We start from the raw sequence: 25,608 nt of genomic DNA, 5'->3' as shown, positions 1-25,608 counted from the left end.
AAAGAAATTACTAAATGCAATCTTTTAAACTAATAATTCTTTAAATTATTCTATGTGTATAAAAATTTCTTATTTAAATAATTTCAAACATAATCTCATAACAACCAATACACATTTTTTAAAAACATCATAAATAAATGCAAAGCACTGGGATCAAATTATGAGATATTACAAGCACCTAACTTAAGTATAGGTGCACAACCTTTTTATGGTAGAGAGCTCCAATATTTATATATATATATATANATATATAAAGGTTTTGAACTTTCTCTGTGGAAAAATAAATTTTTACAATTATTTTAATGTGCATAAAAAGCAATAAAATTTTTAATAATGTGTCTTCAATTTTTAAAAATAAATCTTTGAACAACATTTATTCTGCTAGATAAAAAATTCTTCAAAAATAGAAATGGTGAACGATTTAAATTTTGAGTTAACTTAAATTAGTACCTCTTAATTTAGATATTTTAATTTTACAAATTTAGTGCTTCTTCAAAGTTTATTAAAATTAATTTAAGAGATAGTTATAAATTTTTTATAATAGTTATTAGTGTTTTCTAATTAATGTTTGGTTTGGTTGACCACACATTTCTCATTAGAGGGCCATAGTTAGTCCCCGAGCCGCAGGTTGTGCTCCCTTTAAAAATGTAATGGCGCAAGACTTATCCCACATGAATAATAAAATCCCAAGTGTCCTTCCATCTTAAGTTTAAAATCTGTTCTGGCAGTAAAGGCACAGTTCCATAACAAAAAACGACAAATGATTTGAAGGTGTATAAAACAAACAGAACCCAACAGCAGACAACAATTAAGTATGAATAATGAAGAATCTTCCGTAGAAAACTGTACTTGACTAAGCTAAAGGGAAACAAAAAAAATTATAATTGATACTATGATACTATAGTAAAAACTACTTAACAGGAAAAATGCAAGTAAAAAAAAAAAGAAAGAAAGCTTCTATGAAATTAAAATTTAGTGAAAAGAAAAAACGCCAATTCTTAGTTGAAGCAAACCTGAAAATACACAATGCTCACAGTTTCTCTATGAATTTAAACTTTCATTAAAATAATTAACAAAAACTACTAAATATTGGAAATTATTTCTCCAATCAATATATAAATTTATATGTATACAGCATTAATCTCTTGAAGAATCGAAGTCTAACTAGAACTATTATATCAGAGTCCTATCAATAATAGCAATGATAGAAGGTCAAGGGTTCAATCCTCAGTAGCGGCTTGAACCCCACATAACTTCACACAGGTGGGTACTAACTTGTCTGAGAAGTGATGGCAGCCTCCACAATGCTCTGACTACATTACTACAATCTTGAAATTATGGAGTATTAACATTCATGATCCCTGGGGCTCACAGTGAAGAAAACTTAATTTTTTTTAATCAGAAATTCTATGTAACGAGTAATTCCATTATTGCAATGAAATAGAATTGATTATTCATATCGTATGCTATATGCAAACATTCAGAGCTTTATTAATTGATATATATATACACAATTTCAATGTTTGCCCAGTATCCAGCCAGTTATATTTTAAATTAAATAAAGACACCTTCATTTCATAACTATAACTATGCTAAGTCTCCAAATGTAGCATGTAGGGAAAAATTAGTGACCACCACCAGGCACAGGGTGACTAAATATAACAAATTGCGGTTAAAAAATTGTGCGCCACACACTGTCCGATTGCCACTTTTTTTTTAAGCTAAATTATTTTGAATATTTTAGAATATCATTTATTTCACCTTTGTTTCTTATAACTTTTACTTTATTTTAGAAATGAAAATTTGAAATGCTTATCAGATTTTAAGAAAAGAATAAAAAGAATAACGTTACATTATTAATAATAACAGTATTTTTTATTAAATATTTTCTTTTTTTTGAAAAAGTGGCCATTGCTAAAAATACCATAACTGGCAAAATGTCCTTTTTTAGCCCTAAATTGAGCCCTTGAGCAAAATTATTCTGAATAATGTATTTTATTTAAATTATAAAATCTCTAAATTCAGAATTGTGATATACGTGCACTATAGAAGAATTGCTGGAAGGACATTAGTGTAGTTTAACCCTCAAACAAATTTACTAAAAAATACTCACCACACAGCAAAACTAATGTGTTCAACAAGAGTAACTAGAAGTAGGAGTTTAAAAAAGTATGCTGGCAAGTAATGATGTAGAAAGAGAGTTCGATCCACAAAGAAGTAAGGAACAAAGTGTAAAATGTAACCAAGCAAAAAAACTTTGCCAGATATGCAAAATTTTTCCCACATATCTGAAAATTCAAGAAATAAGGTTAGAAAATTGAATGTTATTAAATAGCTACATCTTTTAGTATAGGATAAACAATAAGCATACCTTCAGGAATGTCATACAGGCACCTGCGTCGACGAAGCAAATAAAATACCAAAATCACTAAATAAACCACAGTAGCAGTAGTTGCAGAATACCATGTAGTTATATTACCAAGGAGGTGAATTTGAGCCTAAATATGTAGTTATAAATAAACAAAATTTTTAATTATCTCAAATAATAGATTACATACATAAAGTAAATCATAAGATGAGTAATATACATAAATAAATCAGAGGATTATAAAATTTGCAACACCTCTCTTAGGTCACTACCAAAAAAGTCACCTAGCTCAAAGATTGTGTTACAGAAAATAATGTATTGAAAAAAGATAGTGATTCTTAAGTTTATTTATAACTAAATCAGAGCAGTAAAACAAAAAATTAATAGTATAAAAAATAAATAAAAATGTGAGTTTTCTGCCGGATGGAACATATTGCAACTGTTAAAGTAGTTACTTTTAAAAAATGCATAATGATAGGTAGGTACAAAAAAGAACAGGTTAACTTCATATTTAACTCATACTATAAATATTTAAGTTTAAATTTTAAAATAATATTAAAATTGCTTTAAAATGAATTTTTTACTTGCTTTTACATTCATCGATAATTAATGCACACATCCCACTTAATGAATTAGGCAGTTTCAAAATAGAATGAGATAATTTCATGTGTGACCCTCCCTACAATAATTAAATTTTTTAAAAGAATATTAAAAGACTAATATTACAATAAAATGCCTTTTTCACATGTTTTTATCTCCATGGTAAATTATTTTATGAATTACAAAATAAAATTATTATTTTTAGTATGTAAGATATTTAATCAAATACATAAACATAAAAAGTTATGAACTTACATTGCTGTGTGGACTGACCCAATATGCAATGCCACGTGTCAAAAAAGGCCAATCAGCTGCATCTGAACTGTAAATATGATCTTGAACATTTTCACTATTTGTAGTAAACATTTTATACTGCAAAAAAGTATGAAATAAAGGTTTATATATCGACAATGCTTTTGAAATGTAATAAAATAGATTATTGATAATTTAAACAAACCTGTAATTCCCACATTTTTTCAATAAACGATAATTGAGTAGGTTGAAGAGGAACAAATTCAGCCATACCCATATCACGCTCCCTTTCTTTTTGATCAGCTTCTAAAATTTCAATTAAGAAAAGATTCATGTCCAATACAAAACAAAACTTTATTGCATACATAGATTTTTTTTTTAAAACTGAATTTTAAAATATGTAAAAATTACAGAATGCATTGAAAATTTTCTCATTTGAATTTCCATGTTGAATAAATGCACATTTTGAAATTTCAGCAATAAAATGTTCCGCATCTACTATTCATAATTAGTTATGGTAAATTAAAATTACTGAGTGTGGAATGGGACAATTTTATTATAAGAATGAGGTTTATAAATTGCATTAAGAAAATGTATAATTTTGTATGTAGCCATTAAAATATTCATAGGTGAAAATATTTTAAAACCCAAGAGGAAAATTCCATAATTATGGAGGCATCTATAACATTATTTTTTTTTGCACACATTAAAAAGAAAAATAATTCTCCAATTCAAAAAAAATTAATTTAAGAATAAAATAATTCAGAAAATACAAAATGCATTTAAAAAAATAATTCAGGGTGAACACAAAAAAAATTCTTGACTTTTTTCTGATATTTCCAGACTGATTTTATTGTATTTTTTTACTTTTTTAATTTTATTATTTATTATTTAGTTATGCTTTATTCTCATACATAAAATATAGTAGATAACACTTATCCTTGTTATTACAGTCAAAAATAAACAATTCTTTCTTTTTTTTAAAAAAATGTTGCTAATTTTTTTTTATTTTTTAAATCAATTTTTAAAATACATTAATATTAAATTAAATAATTTCTCTAACTTTCTGGGTATTTTAGTTATATACTCTGCATTTTGCATTTCCTTGATTTATCTGAGGTTTTTTCGGCTCCCCAGTAACTGAAATCATTTTATTCGTATTCTTACAGAGGAAAAAAAATCTATCGTATCTTAATTTAGCTGCGAAATGATCCTGATTAAAGATTAAAAAAGGTTGTTTGGTAAAAAAAGATGTATGTAAATACATAATCGTTAAATAAAATACCAATATTATAAGCCTTCATAATGAGTGACCGAGTTAATATTGATAACAAAAACACAGTATATTTTTTTTAAAGCAGGTTTTAAAGAATTTAAGTTTCAATGCTATAAAACACGCATTAATACTTTGACTTCTCACTGAGGTAGGAGGTATGACAGAGAATTCATATGGAAGTTGTGGTTGCATTAAGGCTCAACTCGACAGCTATGAAATTAAAAATTCAACTCAGAAGACAAGGGAATTTTCCAATAAAGTATTTTATTTTATAATAGGCATTGAACAACTGATCCAATTCTCAGTTTAGGACTATCAATGCTCAACTTTGTAGCTTTGTAATTTGAACGCAACCCTGACAAGGGAACATCGGGATGAACTAGCATTCATGGAAGACATTTTTTATGGAACTGGTCCATAAAAAAAACATAGCATTTGCGTTACATGGAGAGGAAAACCACTAAAACCTCCCACGGTCAGCCCGACAGCAGGGGAACAGCAAGAATGTCAAAAGAACTGCTATTTTAAAATAACTGATTTTTGTTTCTAAAATTATTTTCACTCCAAGTAGTCACTCCTCAGAAGTTGTCATCAAAGTCTAAAGAAATGAAGACTGGTTGCATAGACTTGGGCCAATATTACCTTTTTTGTAACACCAAAATGAAACTAAAACATTTAGGTTTTTCAATTAATGTTTTCAATTTCAATCTTGTGACACTTAAATTTTAAACTTTTATAAAATTGAAATGAACCAATTTTGTTAAAATATGTTAAGAACAAATTCATTAATGTTAAATGTTCAGAAAACAGACATACTTTTTGTGTACCTATGTTCTTCAACATTCCATATAGTATCGTCTTGATTAATCACACGATCTGTAACTATTTCATGCTGATTAAATCCCCATTCAGGCAACTGCTTACCACTAAACTAGTATAAGAAAAAATAATTTTATTAAATTTGTTGCAGTAATTGATGTATGCAGAGTAATATTGGTTAAACAAAATGTATTATGGCTTGTGCAAAAGCAATTTATTTCTCTCAAAAACAGAATATCAGCCATTAGAAACAATTTTTTTGCTATAATACTTTAAAATCAGTGGTAACGAAAGTGTGCATCAAAAAATGTAAGCTTACATACCTTAACATTCATAAAATCTAGAAAAGTAGTAATAAGATAATATAAAAAAGATACTCATTTTTATTTGTGGATAAAAGGGATCATGATGATGGTTTAATATATAATTTGCAATTATATATAGTAATTTCATAGATTGTAGAAAGTAAAGTAGGAAAATAAAACTTTCAAAATAATAATAATGAGTATAAACGATTTAGATTAGAGTGAACTTGATAACTATAAAATAAAAAAAAGATGAAACAGAAATATTTAAAAAAAATGGTGCACAAAATTCGTTTTTTGTTATTTAAAAACACTCTGAGTGATTGGTCATAAAACAGTTGTGGTACAAATGGAAATTTTAAGATAAAGTCTTATTTTACAGCTGTGTTATAAAGAAATACATATATTTTCACTGATAAAAGGAAAGTTAAAAAATTAAGAAAAAGGATAAAATCGTATCAAAAGTACAGTGATAAATTTGAATATTTATTTCATTTAAAATTTTCAACTAATTTAATTTTTTGACATTTTTTAATACAAAATTGGTTATTTTTCATTAATTTAAATTCAGACCTGAAAACAAAGATGAAAAAATGCATTATAACTGCTTGTCAGCAAGCACTGAAATGTTAATTCTAAATAATTTAATTCATTTAAATTAAAAATGTTAACAGATAACAAAACAGTCATAAGCATGATAGCAGAAATATTAACTATTTATGTTTTTATATAACTACTTCACAAAATAAAACTACAAGAAAACAAAGAATTTCCAGCTAGGATAATTCTAAATACTCACTTTTAAGGCTTGTCCAGAATTAACATGAGTAAATCGAACATGAGAATGGATTGTGTGCCAAACTTCACCTTCAGCTTCTCTATTTAAAATATCCTATCACAAAATGAAACTTTGAAATATTTCAGAATACATATTTCGATAAATAAAAATTATCAAATTACAAGTAGAATTTATAACAAATAAATCTGAACTAAATTGCAAATTAATAGAAAATATTTTTACAAATTTGAGTTGAGTATTCGAGAATATTTACCTTTCATAAATCATTATTTTAGCAAAATTACTACAAAGCAATTACACACACAATAAATTATTTATTTTTCAATTTCATTTAATTTTAAAGTGAGAAAAATAAATAATAATTACCACTTTCCACAGATCTTGAGCAGGAAATGAAATGTTATAATCAATATAACATGAAACTTCCTGATTTTGAGGTGACATTGGAGCTGCAACATCGTGGCTACAATGAGAAATGCAAATTTATTAGTATGTATAAATACTCGGAAATGGTGAAAAATTTTAAGCTTTAAAACAACTATACATTTTTATTTTAATATGCATTGTTATTTTATCCTAACAGACAGTGCCTGATTTATCATAAGGCTTAAGAGGCCCAAGCCTAGGGCCCCCATTTTTGTAGTCCTTCTAAATGTTACAAATAATTTATCTTTTATGTTTTTCTTGAAGAATTGTCTATTAGAGTTATCAGTTAACAAAAATATGAATAAATATAAGCTCAAATTTACAGTTCCGTGAAGTTCATCAATGTAGAAGTCTGAAATACCAATGAGACACTTGTGTTTGCTTTCTCATTAAACAGTGATTGGGGTAAACTAATTTTTAATAAAAATAAGCACGACTGAAATAAAATAAGCAAAGATGTCAATGTCACTCTAGTGTTTGTTTTCCCATTAAACAGTGATTGGGGAAAACTTATTTTTAATAAAATTTTTTAATAAAAATAAGTATGATTAGAAGAAAAAAAGGAATAAGCCAACTTTATTTCATAAATTCTTATTCATATAATTAAATGCAAGAACAAACATAAAACTAATATAATTAATAATGCCAAAAATAAAATTATCACCTATTGAGAGGGCGGGTAGACATTCCATGAATTAATTGTACTACATCTCCATGTTTGATTTTGTCAATAGGGTCAGATACCACCAGATCAGGTCTAAAAAAATTTATAAGATGAAATAAAACAAAAAATATACATTTTACAATCGAATCAATATGATTTTTTGCACACATAAAAAATCAAACACTAAATCAGCGGTTCCCAATTTCTTCCCTAAATAAAAGAGCTTCTTCCAGCGGAACCCCGACTTCATAATTTAAGTAAATAAAAACAATAGTGAATATAATAATAATTAAAAAGACTTTTATTTTAACTTCTAGTCTTTTTTTATACTTAATAAGAGGAATGAATTTTTTTATCATTAATAAATCTTAAATTAGGTTTTATGTTTCACAAAATTGGTTTTTATATTGCTTAAAAAAAAAAGAGCTGTTATAAATGCTGAAAATGGTAGACAGGGAAACATATTTCATTATTAAAGAATTAAGTTATTTTCATTTGAAAAGCGCAATGGGAAATATTAGTACGATGCTTTATAAATGCATGTCCTTTTTAAAAACTGTTGTTAAAAAAAAATTTATTACGAAAATTTCATTTTTCTCTTTGGAATTTTACTTTAAATGTTAATTAAAAGTAATCGAAATGATAAGTAAATGATGGATTATTGATTGGACCTAAATATAATTACAGACTTCAAAAATAAATTTTAAAAAAAAACTGCCTATATAAAGTCTTAACTCCCAGAACCCCTTTAAATTTTCCACAGAACCCTAGATTTCCATGGGACATTACTTGGAAACCACTGCAACAGATAACATTTCAATTTTGAATACAGAAAAAGGATCGCTCGCGTTTACCCACAATTAAAAAATCAGCCATAATACTTTAAATCATAGATTTGTCAAAAGACAAACTCACATGTCAGGTCGTTTAACAATCCACCAATTATTCACATCCTTAAAACTATAACAGGTCACCTGAAAATAAATAAATGGTTTAAATTAATTTTAATGACTTCTTAGAATAGATTATGTAAAATAATCTATCTGTTTCATAAATATTGAATAGAATTCCAAAATGTATAACTCTCAGCATTTTTAGAATCACAAAATGAATGCTTAAGAAAAATGTCCACAAAATTCAAAATTAATTAAACTTCTCGACACTGTCTCAAGACATTATATAGGACATTATAGTATTACATTTAATTGATTGTAATACAGTACAGAACCCGTTATCCGGAAATCAGAAAACCGGAAAACCAAGAAACCGGAACGAAATTCGATAAATTTTCTCGACATTTTTAAAAAAAATTCTTTTTTTCCTCATAAGATTTTAGGATTTTTCTTTCTTTTTTGAAAGATGTTTATCTTACCATCATTTTGGAAATAATCATTAGTGTATTACTTCATTGTTTTCTTTTCTTCTTAAGATTATTTCCAAATATTTATTTTTTTTAGTTGGGTTTAACAATAAAAAAAAACCCGGCTTTTTGCAGCGATTCAGAAAACCGGAAAAATCAGTTATCCGGAATAGCGATGGTTCCGACCGTTCCGGATAATCGGTTCCCTACTGTACTATAATGTCTAATATAAAGAAAATTTATGCTAAATGACTTTAATTTTTCCTTTATAAGTAAAAGAAGATTAAATTAATAATCTAATATAACAAAATAAAATTTTAATAAAGCTTTTTAACATCATAAAAAAATCCTGAATAACAGAATTTCTGAAAATAAAAATACTTTTTTATAAAAATATTATATTTAATATTTAATATTTTTATAAAAATATTTTAATTTTTTAAAAAATTTTAAAATTTGTATTAATTATGGAATAAATTTTAGTGTCCCTATAAGTTCTGAGATCTTCAACAGAAAAAAAACGAACTAAAACTGCTGGAAATAAACTGAAGTGTTAGAATGAATTAATGGGTAATTACAAATTTAGCAAACTATTTTATTAATTAACACAAAATAGTTAAAAGTCAGAAAGCAATTATAATACTATATAATCCTCAGCAGTGCAAAGACACAAGACAAAATCTTTATTCAGAATTTCGGCAATGCTCATAATATATTTAAAATAGCTGTAACTCTCTTTTAATAACTTATTTTACAGCTACTTATGCTAATTACCTTATTTGCATTATACATTAGTTTGTTTACAGTAAATAAAAAAGTAAGACACTAAAGAAAGAAACCAAATTTTTGATGTACGAATTTAAAACATACGAATATTTAGAGCAAATTAATAATAGAAATAGGTTATACAATTTGGGGAGGAAAAAAAACGCGAAGAAAATACAAAATTGATAATTTCAAACAAGATAATTGTTAAAAACAATTAAGACACAAGTTTGTACATAAACCAATTAAGTTTTTTTTACGACCAGCGTTGAACAGCCGACCAAATTTCGGGTTTACGACTACTTCTCGGGTTTACTACTAACATTTAACTTCGTAGCTTTGTAATTTTGAACCCAATCCAGAAGACAAGGGAAATCCTGGTGACGGCGAATGGACTTTAACCCATGATCCGTCTACCACTGAGGATATTTATTCAGCACTGTAGTTGGTGCAATTCGGATGCGGCTTTGTATCAACCAGTCTTCGCTGGGATTCGAACCCCGTTCACCTCATTGGAGGGCAAATGCTCCATCCTTATAGCCATCACAATTAAAGCAATTACGTTTTTATAATCATCATTGAACAGCTGACCCAATCTTGGGTTTACTAATACTAATGTTCAACTAAGTAGCCTTGTAATTTTGAACCAATCCATAAGACAAGGAAACTCCTAGATCAGTACCCCCAAAGATATGATTTGTTATGGGAACATGAAGATTGTGACTCGTCAGATTTAACATGCATCAGTCACCTTTTACTACACGGGAAGTCTTCGGCCGGCGGGGATCGAACCCATGACCTTTTGGACATGGACACAGTGCCCTACCAATCAAGCTATCTCAGCCCAAGCAATTAAGTTTAAACTAATACTGTATAAAAGTGTCATCAGCCTCCATGCTAGCATAATACAGAATTTTTTTTATATAATTAATAAAAAATTAACTTGGCATAACAATAAATTGAAAAATACATTTTAAATTTCAAAGGAAAATGCATTAACCTGTTGTTGGTGAGAGCTTCCTCGTTTGTCCGGATAGCGCAATGGATAAACTGCAAGGTGAGAGTGCAACCAACAAGCTCTTCCATGAGTATGGCGCAAAGTAATTTGGGAGCCATGAGCAACATCAAGAGGTTGGCCTTTAGTTATTGATGCTAAGCCTCCCTAAATAGGGAAATACGCATTTGTAAACATACATTCAATAGTCCTGTATTTTTAAAAAATGACCAAAAATTTGAAAAATAAATTAAAGAAAAATAGAAGTAGATAAAAATTTTGAGTTTACTACATTCTGCCTAGGTAACCAGGTATTTTTTACATTCCAAGTTTCAAAAGTTCCTCAAGAGAAGGTACTACAAGCTGAGAAAAACTAAAAAAGAATGCTCTCATATTAAGCAAAAAAGCAAATGTAGTACAAAATTTTATTTATTTTTTAAAAAAATGTAGTACAGTCTAAGGATAAAATTAAGAAGTCTGATATGCAGCCGCAAACCTTGTTTTAAGTTTTTCCAGTCAGCAGCACCATCTATTGAGGAAATTAGGAATTCTTGAAACATAACGTGAAAAAATTACATAGTTTCTTAAGCGAAAGGCAAACTGTATCATACTAATATAATTCTTTAATTTTAATGTAATATAATTCTTTATACCTAATTGATCTTTTATAATTTGTCAGTAATTTTGGGGACATTTGGTATAAATTCTCATTATCAAAACTTATGCAAATTTATTTTGCATAATTAGTTATGCTAATTTAAACACAATAATTATTAAAATTTTAGCATTCAAGCAAGTAAAAACATGGCAAAATTTCAAATTTCAATTCATTTTGCTTGTATAGTGGTCAAGAAATAATAGAAATTTATATTTTTACATAATTTAGAGCTCTAGTTTGAATTTGAGCAAATTAACTGAAAGTAAAGAGTTCAAAACTAAAATGATCATAAATTCTACGAGTATAGGTTAGGAAAACAATTAAACCTTTTACTGTCATTCTGCATAGAACCCACGTAGAAAGTTGAGAGCTCTAGTTCTTTGGGAAATAATCAAAAATTTAATTGTAAACATACAAAATAGAATTAAAATGCTGTAAAAACAACATTCCTAATCATTAAAGTAAAAAAAAAAAACAGTAAGTTTTGTTCAGTAAATGGATCTTAACAACATATTATTTAATAATAAAACTTTAAAAAAAATGGTTAATTGACAAAATAAATTAACTCATGCAGTACTAAATGGATTCAAGAGAAAGGATAAATATAAATTCAAGAGCTATACCTCTAAGCTAGCTTGAAATCCGCTCGTCATTATATTGTCATGTGGTCCAGCTTTAGTTAAAATTTTCAGATGAATATAAAATATTAAAAGATAAATGAAAAGAGGCACGACGAAAATTGCTACAAATCTTGCCAACAAGTGAAATAATAACTGCACCTAAAAAAATATGTTACATTATAAAAGTTAAATTTTAAAACTTTATTTCCTTTAAAATTTTGAAGAATAAAACATAAAAATAGATATCACCAAGACATATTCAAACAAAAGACAGAAGAATTTTTAACAGATTTGTTAAAGAAAAAGATAAGACTTTTTAGATATTTAAAACAAATATTTATTCAAAATTCATGTAACTAATTTTAAGCAAATATTAACAAAATAAAAATATTTCTTATTTATAAAAAATATTCCTTATTTGTAAAAATATTCTTTAATTTATGAATAAAATGAAACTAATTTTTTGGTTATGAAAAATAATAATGATTATGTAAGTTCTATCTTTTAATTTATCATTTTTTGTGTATTGAATTGATTTGAATTGAAACAACCTTTTGGATTCCCTAAAAAATGCGCAAAATTATTTTTTTATCAGTATTTACTCTTTATGTGTATTACTTATGTGCATATAAATTTTAAAGTTGTTCAAAGTACTATAAAACATTGCATTTTATTTCAGAGAATAATTTTTCATACATATGTTACTAATTTTGTACTGGTAAAAAGCTTTAATACTTAAAGTTATCCTTTTTTCTTTATTTTAATTATATTTTAATATCATTTCTGAAAAACAATTTTAAAAAAGATAATTAAGAATAAAAAAGATTCTTAATTGCCCAAATACAATTTATGTAGAATTCAAGTGCAGGACCACTTAGCATAGATAAACTGCTTTGCTAAATGCTATGTTTAGACAAATTGCTTTGCTAAATTATTTCATGCTGTTTTTGTTTTTTTTTTTTTTAAATTATTTTATCTTATTTTTGTTAACAAGAAGCAAAAATTAGTTTTTCCAATTCATAACTATTTAAATTAACTGCAATCATGTCATATCTCAACATCACATTCATAAATATTAAGTTTATTACTAATTATACTAACAACAGTAGATCTAAACCCTTCTCTCAAAGAAAAATTAATATTATTGTCAATACTAAAATCTAACACTCTAGCATGTTTTTAAATTTTTCATCACTGATTTGTCCTCCTAGGCAAAGCGTTGTGTTTTAGGGGCTTGAAACATAATGACTTTATTTTCCTTTTAACTAGCAAACAAGACAAATTTTCATTTTTAAGTATAAATAGGCTAATTGTGTCTTTCCAAGACACGAGATCAATTGGCAAAAGTTTTTTTTTTCTTCAAGAAACCATTTGTTAGAAGTTGCAACATATTTCCATAAGAGGAATTAATTAATATATATTAAATGAAAATGCATCCATTTTATTACACATTGTTTTGTGATAAGATAGCACACAATACTTATTATTGACAATGCAAGAGTTTGATAATAGAGCCAAGATAATCACATAGGACTGGTGTTAGCCTTCGACATTAAATTTTTTTTTTTTTTTTAAGTATTCAAATATTTATAATAATAATAACTATATTTTTAATATAGAGTTCAAAGATTTATATCAATTGAGAATGTTCCCTTTTGATATAGATAAAAGGCTATTCTGATGACAGACCTCAGTGTTATAGCCTTCTTGTTCATGATTATATTTCTAAACCCATCATAATAAGATTCATTTTTCACACCATAGTAAGAGTTTTTATTTTTTACTTTGATATCTTTAGGTGAAAAATTTTCCAAACAAACTCTGACAATAATAAACAAGAATTTAGAATAAAATCCCAGAACATGGTGAGCTTTAAATGAATTAAATAAATTTGAATGCATACTTGTAGTTTGATTTCCTTCATTTCCGAATTCTAATGCATTGGGATGAAGCATTGACGCATATAATATAAACCAAAGAAAGCAAGTTCACTCGTTTCCATAAATAGTATCTCTTTTTCTTACTGTGACTGAATTTCTTACGACCAATTAAGACGTATAGATTGCAAAGTAAAAGGGGAGAAACTGTTACCTTCTAGGAAGTGATTAATTTCAATTTCATTTAATTATTTTTCAAATATGAAATATTGAATACCTTTTTTTAAAAAATAACAAATTGAGTTATAGGGAGTAAAAATCATAAATAGAGAATGATTAACAAGCTATTAATGTAAGGAAAGGGTTTCATAAAGAAAGCCAAGTAATATTATTATTAAAAATATAATACTTAGTAAAACAAATTGGTTGCATTAAATAAAGAAGTTTAAGTAATAACATAGCATTATAGATTTTTTGAGTTAAAAAAAATCAATAAATCACACATTCATTAAACGAGAAGCAAAAGATGTACACTTACAGTACTAAGACTTGTATTAGCTATTAACTTCCAATAATCAGAGACTACAAGAGTAATCACTAGAAAAGCTGAGAAAATCCCAGAGTATTTGACACTGAAAATAAATATTTGTGCAGTTAAAATCAAAGTATCACGAATTTAAAGATAACAATTAATATAAATCAATAATGTTACATACCATATCGCACAAGTAAGAGACACACTGCTTAATAGAAACCATAGCCACCAGTTTAAACTAAATGATCTATTAAAAAAAAAAGACATTTTATTAAACAAAGAAAAAAACCGTTGAAAATAGGATAGCTGCAATGTCAGATTAAAACAAAAGTTGGTTTTTTATAGAAAGCTTAAAGGTCACCTTAAAGTGATGTTAAAAAATTATCTTTAGAAAAAAAACTTTATTAAGAAATGTATTCATAAATAGATCATAGCAAAAATGAAATTCAACCTTTATCATACAAGCATTAAAGTGTTTTCCAATAGTTAGTCTTATAGGGATATCACACAATGAAAATTATCACCAATGAAGCCGGCAAGTCAATCATAAGCGCAATTGTATCTTCAACTGCCACCAAAATTGTTGGTGTCATACAGAAACCATAGTTGCCTGAATTATCAGCAACTACCTATTTCTCTCCATTGAGTAAAAATTGCCTTTAATTAAGAGCAACTCAAACTGGGACTATTTAGACCATTTGCATTTCATGCATTATAATTTGCTTTGATGACATCAGGAGTGATTTTGAGCCCAAGTCAAAATTCCGGAAAATTTCTTGAGTAAAAAAAAAAAGAAGAAAAAAATGATTAAATTGAAAAATTGGAAAAAAATATAAACAAGGTTTTTTTTCTCTTTTTTCTCAATATTTCTTAGTTTGCTTAAAATATATTTAAAATTTTACACATACCTATACCATTTACACATACCTATGATGACCTGGAGAAGTAATTAAAATTTACAAATATGTCTTTCTTTCTTGAGTTTATGATTATAACAACTATTTACTGATAAAAAATGAATATTAATCATGAATATAAGCTCATAAAGTATCCCTCTGGCTCTCCCTAACGAACAAATAAAATAAACTGTGCTTTTAAGTTCCACCTTTGAAAGTTTGATTTCCGGAAACTTCAGTGATCAATGATTTTTTTAAACATCTGGACCTTCGATCTCCGGAAACTTCCGGATCACTGTTAGCGAAAATTCCGGAAATCTGGATTTTTTCCGGAGCACAATCAGCCCTGTGACATTTACAATAGTAAATAAACAGGTTGACAGTAGAAATGATGAGGATGATCTGACAGAATTAACAGTCATTGGTGAAAGAAAACAGTTTTTAAATGTATAAATAATAATTTTTTTAAAAAAACATTTGAACATTAAAAATATTTTTATGCGATGAGTCGGCAAGCTCAATGCTGTTGGTGTTCCATATCAGCAACCTACACATTATTTTAATGGCAGTAAATGATTTTCTATTTCAAGTTTTTTAAGAATAGTTATTTGTTCTAAACTAATAAAATTAAAACTTATCATAATTTGTTCCAATCAAAGTTTTTATTGCTTTAGCTAGAAATAATTTCTGCTTTTATACAGTTATTGCTGTCTTTGGGTAAGAATGTCCCTATAAAAATATACGCCAAGTAATTTGCTAAATTTTATTGCATCATTCTAACATATTGTTATTACAAATATTTTCCATTAACAAGTATTGACATCAGACAGAGTTTTTCAAAATACAACAAATTTACTTTTGTAAACCAATCTTTTGATTTGAAGAATATTAAAAAAACATTTGATAATAAAGTGCTTTTCTGACGCTCTTGAAGATTATAATTAAAAATGTATTTTTTCTTATTTATCTTTATCAGGTATTTATTCACATTTTATTTGGTTCATAAATTACATATTTATTTTTATTATTATCTTTTTTTACTAAGTTTATAAGTACAAGTTACAATTTATAAAAACAAGTTATAATATGAAACTTGTTTCTAAATGAAACTTTTCTATTAAAAGATCATTTTTTGGATTTCTTCATTTTTTTTTCCATTTAAATAAAAAAATTTTAAGTCATCAACATCCTAGCCTTGATTATATTCAACATTTTTAAACAGTAGCCATTACCTTTTAAAAACATAATGAAAACAAGAGATAGACACTCATAAATACCTATCAATTTTTCTGAATTTCAGGTACGATAGTAAACCAAATGCAGAGAACCAAATGAGCATGCTTTCCATTAAAATGAACCTGGACTGAGTTAAATAGGCATTTTCTAAAAAAATATTTAAAACTCATTTGATTAATTGAAACAAAAAGTTCAGACATTCAAAGCTAGATATACTTAGACCTACTCACCAAAAATTATGAGTATTCCAGCTAATACTGCTGTTCTATGAGTAAAACCCAACTCAATGATAAGATAATAAACTGTAGGGATAAGTAAACTTCCAAAAAATGCAGGAATTGCTCTTAAAGCACGAATAGGAACAGTAGCTAAGTATTCTGCAATAAATTAAACATATAATAAAAATATAAGCTATATTTCTAATATAGTAAATAAATAAGATACTTCAAACATGAAATACATATGAAGGATTTTGATCAAAATTAATCACATTTTTAAAATATTTATGGTATTTTTAGTGTAAAATACCACTTTCTCTATGAAAGTAGGCTATGTATGATTTTGTAGATTGTTATTTAGTGAAAATTCAAAAGACTTGTAAAGTACCCATTTGGTAACAATGCTAAAGAACAATTTGATGTAAAAATTTGATATTTCAAAAAAAAAAAAAAAATTTGGCTTACCCCTATATTGTCCCAAGCCTTTAATTGTATAAAAAATTACCATTTATTATAGATTATTCCCAAATATGCAAACACATAGATGTAGTAACTATTATGGGTATACTAGAATTAACATTTAACAAGGTTTGAACTGATAAAACTAAAAGACGTAGTATATTTTACTATAACTCGAAAAGAGATATGAATACCGATACTACGAGACTCGGCTAATCCAAACCAATACCACTTTTTTCAAAAATTGTATTTGAAAAAAACAACTAAAAAAATAATTAATTCATGAAAAATAATAATTTATAAAAATTAAAATTCATTAAATTGCACAAAAATTAAAAGTTTTATTCCTCATTAAAAATTGAAGAACATCATGAAACAGTTAAACGATCATGACCAGATTTTAATGAATTAAAATTTGAGTCTGATTATTTTATTGCTTGATTTTTTATATAATCTCTCAGTGAACTTTCATAATGCCATGAATTTTTCATGTAAGTTCATAACACAATATACTTCAGTTATTAAAATGTCTTAGCAAATTTTACTTTTCTTATCTTATCCCTAGTCAATATTGCTTAAACAGTTTTGTGCCCTACACACATGGCACACTTCTACAAATAACTTACTATAATAATTGCATTAGTAATTGCTCTAAAGATTCAGTTGTTGGCTAAATGGTAGGGTTACAAAATAAACAGAGTATAATTTAAAAAATAATCCTTAAAAAACAATTTAAAAAAAAAACATGTTTATTAATATGAAACTTTACTTACCACCACCTATTCTTTCAAACTGAGAGTTACCATCATAACCAGCTAAATAACCTAAAAATTTCAGAAAAAATACTTTTAACTAATAATGAATAATTGCAAAATAAATGTTTTGATTACTCAACTGCTTAAAACACGTATTAAAATCTAAGAAATAACTTTAAAAACTAGTGTAGTCTTTTATCAATAAGAATGACATTAAAGTATACTACTCTATTTCTGATATTTGAACGATATTATTTCCAAAAAAACTACGTATAAATTTTAAAAATATCATATGTCCCATCCTTAAAAATTCATTCGTCAGTATAAATAAAAAAAGAGATATTTGACATTCAAAACAAGACAGTCCTTGTACATTTTAGGGAGTAAAAGACAATGGTTAATTAGTTTATTGTTCGACATTTTCTTTTCTCAAAGGTAAAAATTTTATGCACTTATAGAAATTTTTGAGCTGTCATTGAAGAGCTAGGATTCTATCTGTGATGTTGACATGAAGCCCACCTAGTTTCTGATTGATGGGCACCAGCTTGTCTTGGATGAAAAGGAAGACAATGAGTAGTAATGCTGATCATACACGATCTCCTTTATAGAAGTTTCTACTTGAAGTTATACTCAATTTTACCTTTTCCATGGGAATAACGTTAAAAAACGCAAAAAGCGGTAAAACGTAAAATCAAAGTGAAAACAAAATAATAAGAGTATAATTTTCAAATACTGGCATTTACAAGATGAACTATTGAAGAAAAAGTGCAATTTTTACTTGTTCTTGGTCTCTAGATATCCCTCTTAGCACTTGCTATATTGCTTGCAAATTTGCTTTTTGGTTTACATTCGCAAATAAATATTGTTTCACAGTTTTTATGCGATTTTCAGAGTATATCCTCTGATATTTTTTAATCATCTACATCGTTTTCATAACTATCATTGGCAGTCAATAAATCAGATATTGAAGAAATTAAAAAGTTATGAGACGTGTGTTGCAGTGGATATACATGTCATCACCTTTTTTAGCAACACAATCTTATCATGAAGGGCCAATATTCCCGTTGGATCACAAGAAGCAATTAACCCCAAGAAGCGTTATTAAACGTATTTGAAATGTAGATACACTGTCCAGTGCTATAAAAATCAAATTTAGAGCACCAGAGCATTTATTTTTGCTTAATTTTGCATCGTGTAGGCCAGTGTTCCCAACTTCTTTATCACCGGGGACCTGTCAACATTTGATAATTTTGCCGCGTTCCACTAGGGGGGGAAGGCGTTGATTGTTTATATTTTAGATTACTTTAATTTATTTGTATTTAAACATGACTTCAAAATAAAATACAGAATATGAAGGGATTTAACATTTTAACTTACTAGAACGTTAAATCAATTAGTCATGATGGAGATAGAAGACGAAGTTCTTCATTAGTTCCAATGTAAATTTCGTGGGGCGTTTTCGTGTTTTATTTATGATATTTAAAGTTATGATGATTGATTTTCTTTTATTAAAACTAATTGAAAGAGAAAATAGTTGCGGTCTTTTTCTTTTCTTTTTTCACTTTTTAAAACATTAAAAAAATTAATGGGCCCCTTTTTTTTAAATAAATAAAATTTTAATGGAACACAAATATTTTTAATTTGGGGTATAAACCTAGAAATTTAAATTCAGATTCAATGAAATGGATGGCCCAGTACCATTTGATCCACGGACTGGTACCAGTCCGCGGACTGGGGGTTGGGGAACACTGGTGTAGGCCATGAAAATCAAGAAAAAGAATATGTAGTTTAGTGTAAGTTAGCAAACGAGTAGTTACTAAATGACAGCCTTTCAGTGGGTCGATAAATGAGTACCAAGCATGCTTGGGAACTAAACACTGGGGGTTCCGCGTTCGGCTGACCACCTGACCGGAACATCTGCTTCTGCACCCCACAGCCCAAAGTCAAGAAAACTGAGATGGGCACAGTAGGCCTTGGCTCTCTAGGGCTGTTGCGCCGCTGAGTTTAGTTTTAGTTACTAAATGAGTATTTTAGTGTAACGTACTTTAAATGATTTGAAAATTTCAAGATTGAAGTTAGCTGGGTAGAAAAATCCACTCTCAAATTAAAGTTCCATATTTCATTTAACCTCGCTTCCCGTGCTTTGCGCATACCATCACTCTCGTGATTTCGACTCAAAAGAGAAATCCTCTCTCACAATAAGATAGAACAGAAAGGATGTCAGAACAGGAAAAAACTTGGAAAAAGTTTGTGTGAGCTTCATAGAGAAAAATTTTTTTTTGATTTGTGAGGAAAAACATATAAAGCGGCATTTTGTCAAGGGTAGCGTAAACTCAACGTTAGCAGGAAAGGCAATTTTTACAGCCCAGCAGAAAATGACGTAGGAAGCAGGATAACCTACAAAACGGAAAACATAAAACCAAGGTATTGCCTTTTTATCTGATGCTTTTACAGCACTAACTGATCCAAATAATATAATAATAATAGTCCTACTGAAACATAATTTGATGATTAATAACAGTAATTTTTCTTAACAATTTTCATATTGAATCTTCTCATATCAAACCTAATTATTTATTAATCTGAGAGATGGAAAAAAAAATTTAAAAATTGAATGCTTGATTAATCTAATGTTGTTGTTGTCTTGTCTATGCCAGTGATAAATATTTCCAAAAGTTTGGAGAATAAATTTTGTGAGCTCTAGCCCCTGAAGACTAGTAAGCTGAGTGAGTTTAAAAAGTGCAGTCAGAATGACCGAATAGTTGAAAATGTAAATAGATCTAATGATGATGCTTTATAATGAATTCATCAGAGATACTTTCAGGGGTCTGTCTAGATTTTTCTGAAAGGTACCTGTTTTGTGAAAATTTAGACATAATTTGTGAAAATTTAAAAATTATATTAAAAAATCAATACAAAAACATGGTAAAAATATAGATTTATCCTTTCTTAAGAGATACAAAAATAAAATTTTAAGAAAAAGTATTTTGTGAAACTACTGCTTTTCCTAAAGTTGAATTTGTGAAACTACCGTTTTACCTAAAATTGAATTTGAGAAGGTATCGCTAAACGGTAGTAAATTCGGCCTGGACAGACCCCTGACTTTGAATATTAATTCTAGCTGCTCAATCTATCTGGTTTGCTGTCCAGCAGTTACCCAATGTTCTCTGGTTTGCTGTCCAGCAGTTACCCAATGTTCTTAAGAGATACAAAAATAAAATTTTAAGAAAAAGTATTTTGTGAAACTACCGTTGAATTTGCGNAGACACTTGAAGAGATAAAGCGTATATACATGTATAGACTAGATGAACAACAAACACTAGAAACTTTTAAGAAAATCTAATGTAAATGTCACCAGTAAAACAAAGTGGAATTTAAATAAGTTATTTTAAAATTCAAGCAGATATTTTTTTAAAAACATGCAGTATAGTTCAATTAAATCCATATATAAAAGGGAAAACATTAATCAAGTTGCTTTGTGCATGCTGTAAGTGCAAATAGAGGGTTGCACCTCAAATCTGGAAAAAAATTCACTGTGTTTTCCCTGTAGACATTATACGTAACATATTAAGAGGAAACACACAATCACTGGGCTTTTGTGTGTGAGCTATATTGGGTTAGCTAGACTTGTTTTAATTGCAGAAAAAACTTAAAGAAATAAGGAACGGCTGAACATATTGAAAACAAGCAATGCTACAGCAAATCTTAATAGCTTAGAATAGCAGTAATATCATCCTTAAATATCCCATAGAATGCACTTTTAGTGGTCACCACTTTTTAAAAAATGAAAAAAAAAGAAAAAAATTCCCTTCATTTTCCCAGTTTGTAAGGAAAAACTAAAAAATTCCCTACATTTTCTCTGTTATTTTAGATGATTTTTAAATTCCCTGTATTTTCCAGGTTTTCCCTATTCTCTCTGTGGAGTTGCAACACTGAAATAGTTTTGTGAAAATATAAACAATATTGTGATATGATATGAAGCAAAATTAAAGATTTGCTTACAAAAAAATAATAAATGTTTTTACCCGCAAGAGCAATTAATTGTTTTCCAAGAGGTGGATGAGAATCAAAGAAAAATGTTCTTTTCATATACATGCTTGCAAATTTTCCATAATGTAGCTCATCAAATCTAATGAGGAAAAAAAAAAAGAAATTAAATGGTAGAAAATGTTAAGGACACTTGCACTATTTTCTATCTCTTTTATTATTTTGCAATAGATCTTTATTTAATTTTTTTATTTTTGCTATACATAAAAATGATATTAAAAGCTATATTTGATTTACAATATAAGCATAAATTATGAAATATTGCTGCACCAAATCTAAATTAAAGCATGGGTGCAAGTTGGTTGTTGTTGTTAATTTACGTCGCACTAGAGCTGCACAATGGGCTATTGGCGACGGTCTGGGAAACATCCCGAAGGTTGATCTGAAGACATGCCATCATAATTTTGATCCTCTGCGGAGGGGATGGCACCCCCGCTTCGATACCCCGACAACCTGCGCGCGAAGTCGAGCACTTTACAGTAGCACAGTTAAACGAGAACCAATACTGCACACTCTCGGTCCTTACGCAGACTGATCCAAGTGGTCCCCCACCCGCACACTGACCGTAGCCAGTGATGCTTGACTTCGGTGATCTGCTGGGAACCGTGTCTTAACGATCAGTCCACTGCGGGACTGAGTGCAAGTTGGAAAAAAAGTCCAAGACTGAAAATTGTTTTCTTTCTTTTTTTCTGACTGAAATCTTCAACATACATAATACCCTCTTGGCATACACAACATATGCAAAATACCTAAGAAAGCTTCACCATAGTATATAAAATTTAAACACTGAATAAAAAATATTTGTGTAATCCTTTCCTTAATAAAATAACAGGAGCATAAGAAAGTACACCAATATAAATAATAAATGCAACTTTTACTTACAAATTATATCATTAATTGCAATTTCAAGATTATCACCAGAAATCGATATTTCTGAAGGAAAAAAAAACATCAAGTTCATAGAAAAGAAAGTTGATGCATTAAAGCTCAGTTAAAAGTATTGACAAATAAAACCGCAGTAATTTTAAAATCTAGTTAATTTTTTTATTCACTATTTTCTCTAGTGATTTCTTGCAAGCACTCTGAAATTTTTTTTTCTGTTTTGGTTGTTTCACACAAATATTATCAAATTCAATCATTGATGATATTAAATAATTTTAATCATTATCGCCATTGTGTTTTTACCACTTCTTATAATGAAGGTTTATACTTACAGCTGGAAGGTAAGAAAACAGTAAAAAAATTAATAGAAAAAGGAGTTGATTTAGGAGGATATTACAACCTCAAGACATTAGCATTTTCATTGCAATTGAATTTTACATTAACAATAGAAGAAACAATAGACACAAAATAGAAGGACACGAGTTTACAAACAAAAAAAATTATACAAGATAAAAATCAGCTTATTAAAAAAAAAAAAATCCCTTGTAAAATACAAAAAAAAAAGAAGTGATTTTTAGGTTAGGAGTCTGGTGCTTGTTAGGTAAATGTGGCTATTAAATGGCCAAAGCAGCATTTTTCCTACACTACCAGTTTAGGCAACAAAAAAAAGTCTTGAATATACTTACACAATTCCTTTAGGTTCCTCTAATCGCCACATACGAGTGCAAATTGCAATTAGAAACATTAAAAGAGCAGCAGAATCTACTTCAAAATGGAAGGAGGGAGGTTTGTCCGATTGATTAAAAAAAGTATTTGGATATTGATCTTTGCTAGTTGATGCATCATCTTTGGAAGACTTTTTCTCCTAAAATAGTAAAAAAAAAATCAATATCAAATAGAGAAATTTTTGACATTTCATTGGAGTTTATTTTACCAGCTTGAATGTATTTAATTTAAATGTTTAAATATACAAGAATGTTGAGGTACTACAATAACATGAAAAAAAAAAACTGTAATTGTAAATGAAATGCTGATTCAATTTGAAAGTAAAATGAATAAAATAATATGAATGACGCATGTGTTTTTTCTAGACACAAATTCAGGTAATATAAATTAAAATAAATAAAAAATAGGCATTTTTCCATTTAGTCCACACAAGTAAATTGAGCTATTTTATTTATTTAATATCTTCATTTTTTTTTTAAAAAATTATTCATCACCTAAAAAAATAAAACAGTTGAATTTACTTGTGCCCAATAACTTTGCATAGGTAACCTTATCACCTCAAATCAATAAATTATAAAGCACCTAGATCACTTTTATTGTTAAAAAAAAAATATTACTTGCTTAGACACCAATGCTTAAAATAAGTTCCTATTGTTAAATTTTTGTTTAAAAAATTGGTTGAATAAAGAAAATAGTACAAAAATTTCCTCTAAAGAATGAACAGGTAGGAAAACCCTATATTCTGTTTAACTAGTTAAGTGACATACTAGAAAGCCATAATATTTCCCTTGTGTTTTTATTTTAAAAAAAAAATCCAATCTAATATTGTTGTGTTTTTCATTTTTTTTAAAAAAAATCTGTCACCAAAAAAAAAACACACACACACACTTGAATTTACGTGTGCCCATTAATTTTGCATAAGCGATTTTATAGCCTCGAATCAATCAATCATAAGGCACCTATACCTCTTCTTTTATTATTAAAAAAGATTACCTACTTACTCAGTATCTCGTAAAATTTTTGTCAAAAAAACAAAAAGAGTTGAGCATAGAAAATAATACAATTTAATTGGCTTTCAAGAATAAACAGAAAGGAAAACCCTTTATTCTGTTTAACAAGTTTTGTGACATGTAAGAAATCCATAATATTTTCCTTTTAATTTCATTTAAACTTACAACATTTTAAAAACATCTATAGATTCTTTTTAATACTTTATACAAATTGTAATTTGTGTGTGTGTTTTTTTTTTTTTTTAGGTTACTAAAACCTAGGCAACATCAAATATAAATGAAGGAGAGTGTATTCATGATAACCTTAAATATGTGATACTTCCAAAGAATGAATTACTAGTCTTTACTAAATTATGAGTGTCTAAAAATTTTGTGTTTTTTAAATTCTTCACGTCGTTGAAAAAACTGTGTCTCGCACACTTTTCACAGGTCCCAGGCTTTGGTTTTTATTTTTTTAAACATTTTACACAGAAAACACTAAAATGAAAATTGCAAACAAATGCTAGAAGAGAGTTAAACAATTAAATTGTGAGAAAAAAATTCTGATATAGATAAATAAATCTTTTTTCTCCCTTATTTATTGGTATAAAGTGGCAGAAATTAGTTAAACCTCAGCTGGAACATTTGTAACCTTAATTAGGTTTCGAACTTAATTAATACAAAATAATGATGGGTCTTTCTAAATAATCAACAAATTTAGACAATCTGCGTCTGAAAATCACCTTTAATAATTTTTTGTTAGTTGTCATTTCGCTTCCATTGCACAGTAAATCATTTTTTGAATTAACCATAGTATCAAACCGGTCATACAACTGTTGATCTTCAAGTGACACGTCGTTATCTTCCGTATTTATTTCATCATTTTTCAATAATGAGGTATCGGTATAAAGTTCACTATTTTTTGGAGCCGTTTCGGTTTTTCTTTTCTGTTTAGATTTATTAGTCATATTAGACTAATACCAACGAAAACCACGCGAGGTGTCAAATGAAATGAAACATCAACAAAAACATAACACAAAACAAGACGTTTAATTGTTTATACAGTCGCAGTTAAAATTATA

General features: G+C 27.8%; 1 protein-coding gene across 1 annotated transcript; it reads right to left on the bottom strand.

Moving 5' to 3' along the window:
- Positions 1-294: 294 nt before the first annotated feature.
- Positions 295-25,592, bottom strand: LOC107443736 (Protein O-mannosyltransferase rt). The gene is made up of 20 exons (XM_043045412.2): positions 25,270-25,592; positions 23,498-23,676; positions 21,908-22,011; positions 17,901-17,951; positions 16,681-16,827; positions 16,492-16,597; positions 14,500-14,565; positions 14,322-14,415; positions 11,910-12,065; positions 10,635-10,796; positions 8,425-8,483; positions 7,510-7,602; positions 6,786-6,882; positions 6,420-6,512; positions 5,313-5,427; positions 3,426-3,526; positions 3,224-3,340; positions 2,372-2,498; positions 2,114-2,288; positions 295-858 (listed from the first exon to the last, which is right to left on the bottom strand). The coding sequence occupies exons 1-20, from the start codon at positions 25,492-25,494 to the stop codon at positions 663-665; spliced, it is 2,463 nt and encodes an 820-aa protein (XP_042901346.1). The 5' UTR covers positions 25,495-25,592; the 3' UTR covers positions 295-662.
- Between the last annotated feature and the right edge of the window lie 16 nt (positions 25,593-25,608).

Source organism: Parasteatoda tepidariorum, chromosome 1 (assembly GCF_043381705.1).
Source record: "Parasteatoda tepidariorum isolate YZ-2023 chromosome 1, CAS_Ptep_4.0, whole genome shotgun sequence".
Lineage (NCBI taxonomy): Eukaryota > Metazoa > Arthropoda > Arachnida > Araneae > Theridiidae > Parasteatoda > Parasteatoda tepidariorum.
Note: the sequence above shows the minus strand (reverse complement) of the source record. Positions and strands in the feature narration are given on the sequence as shown.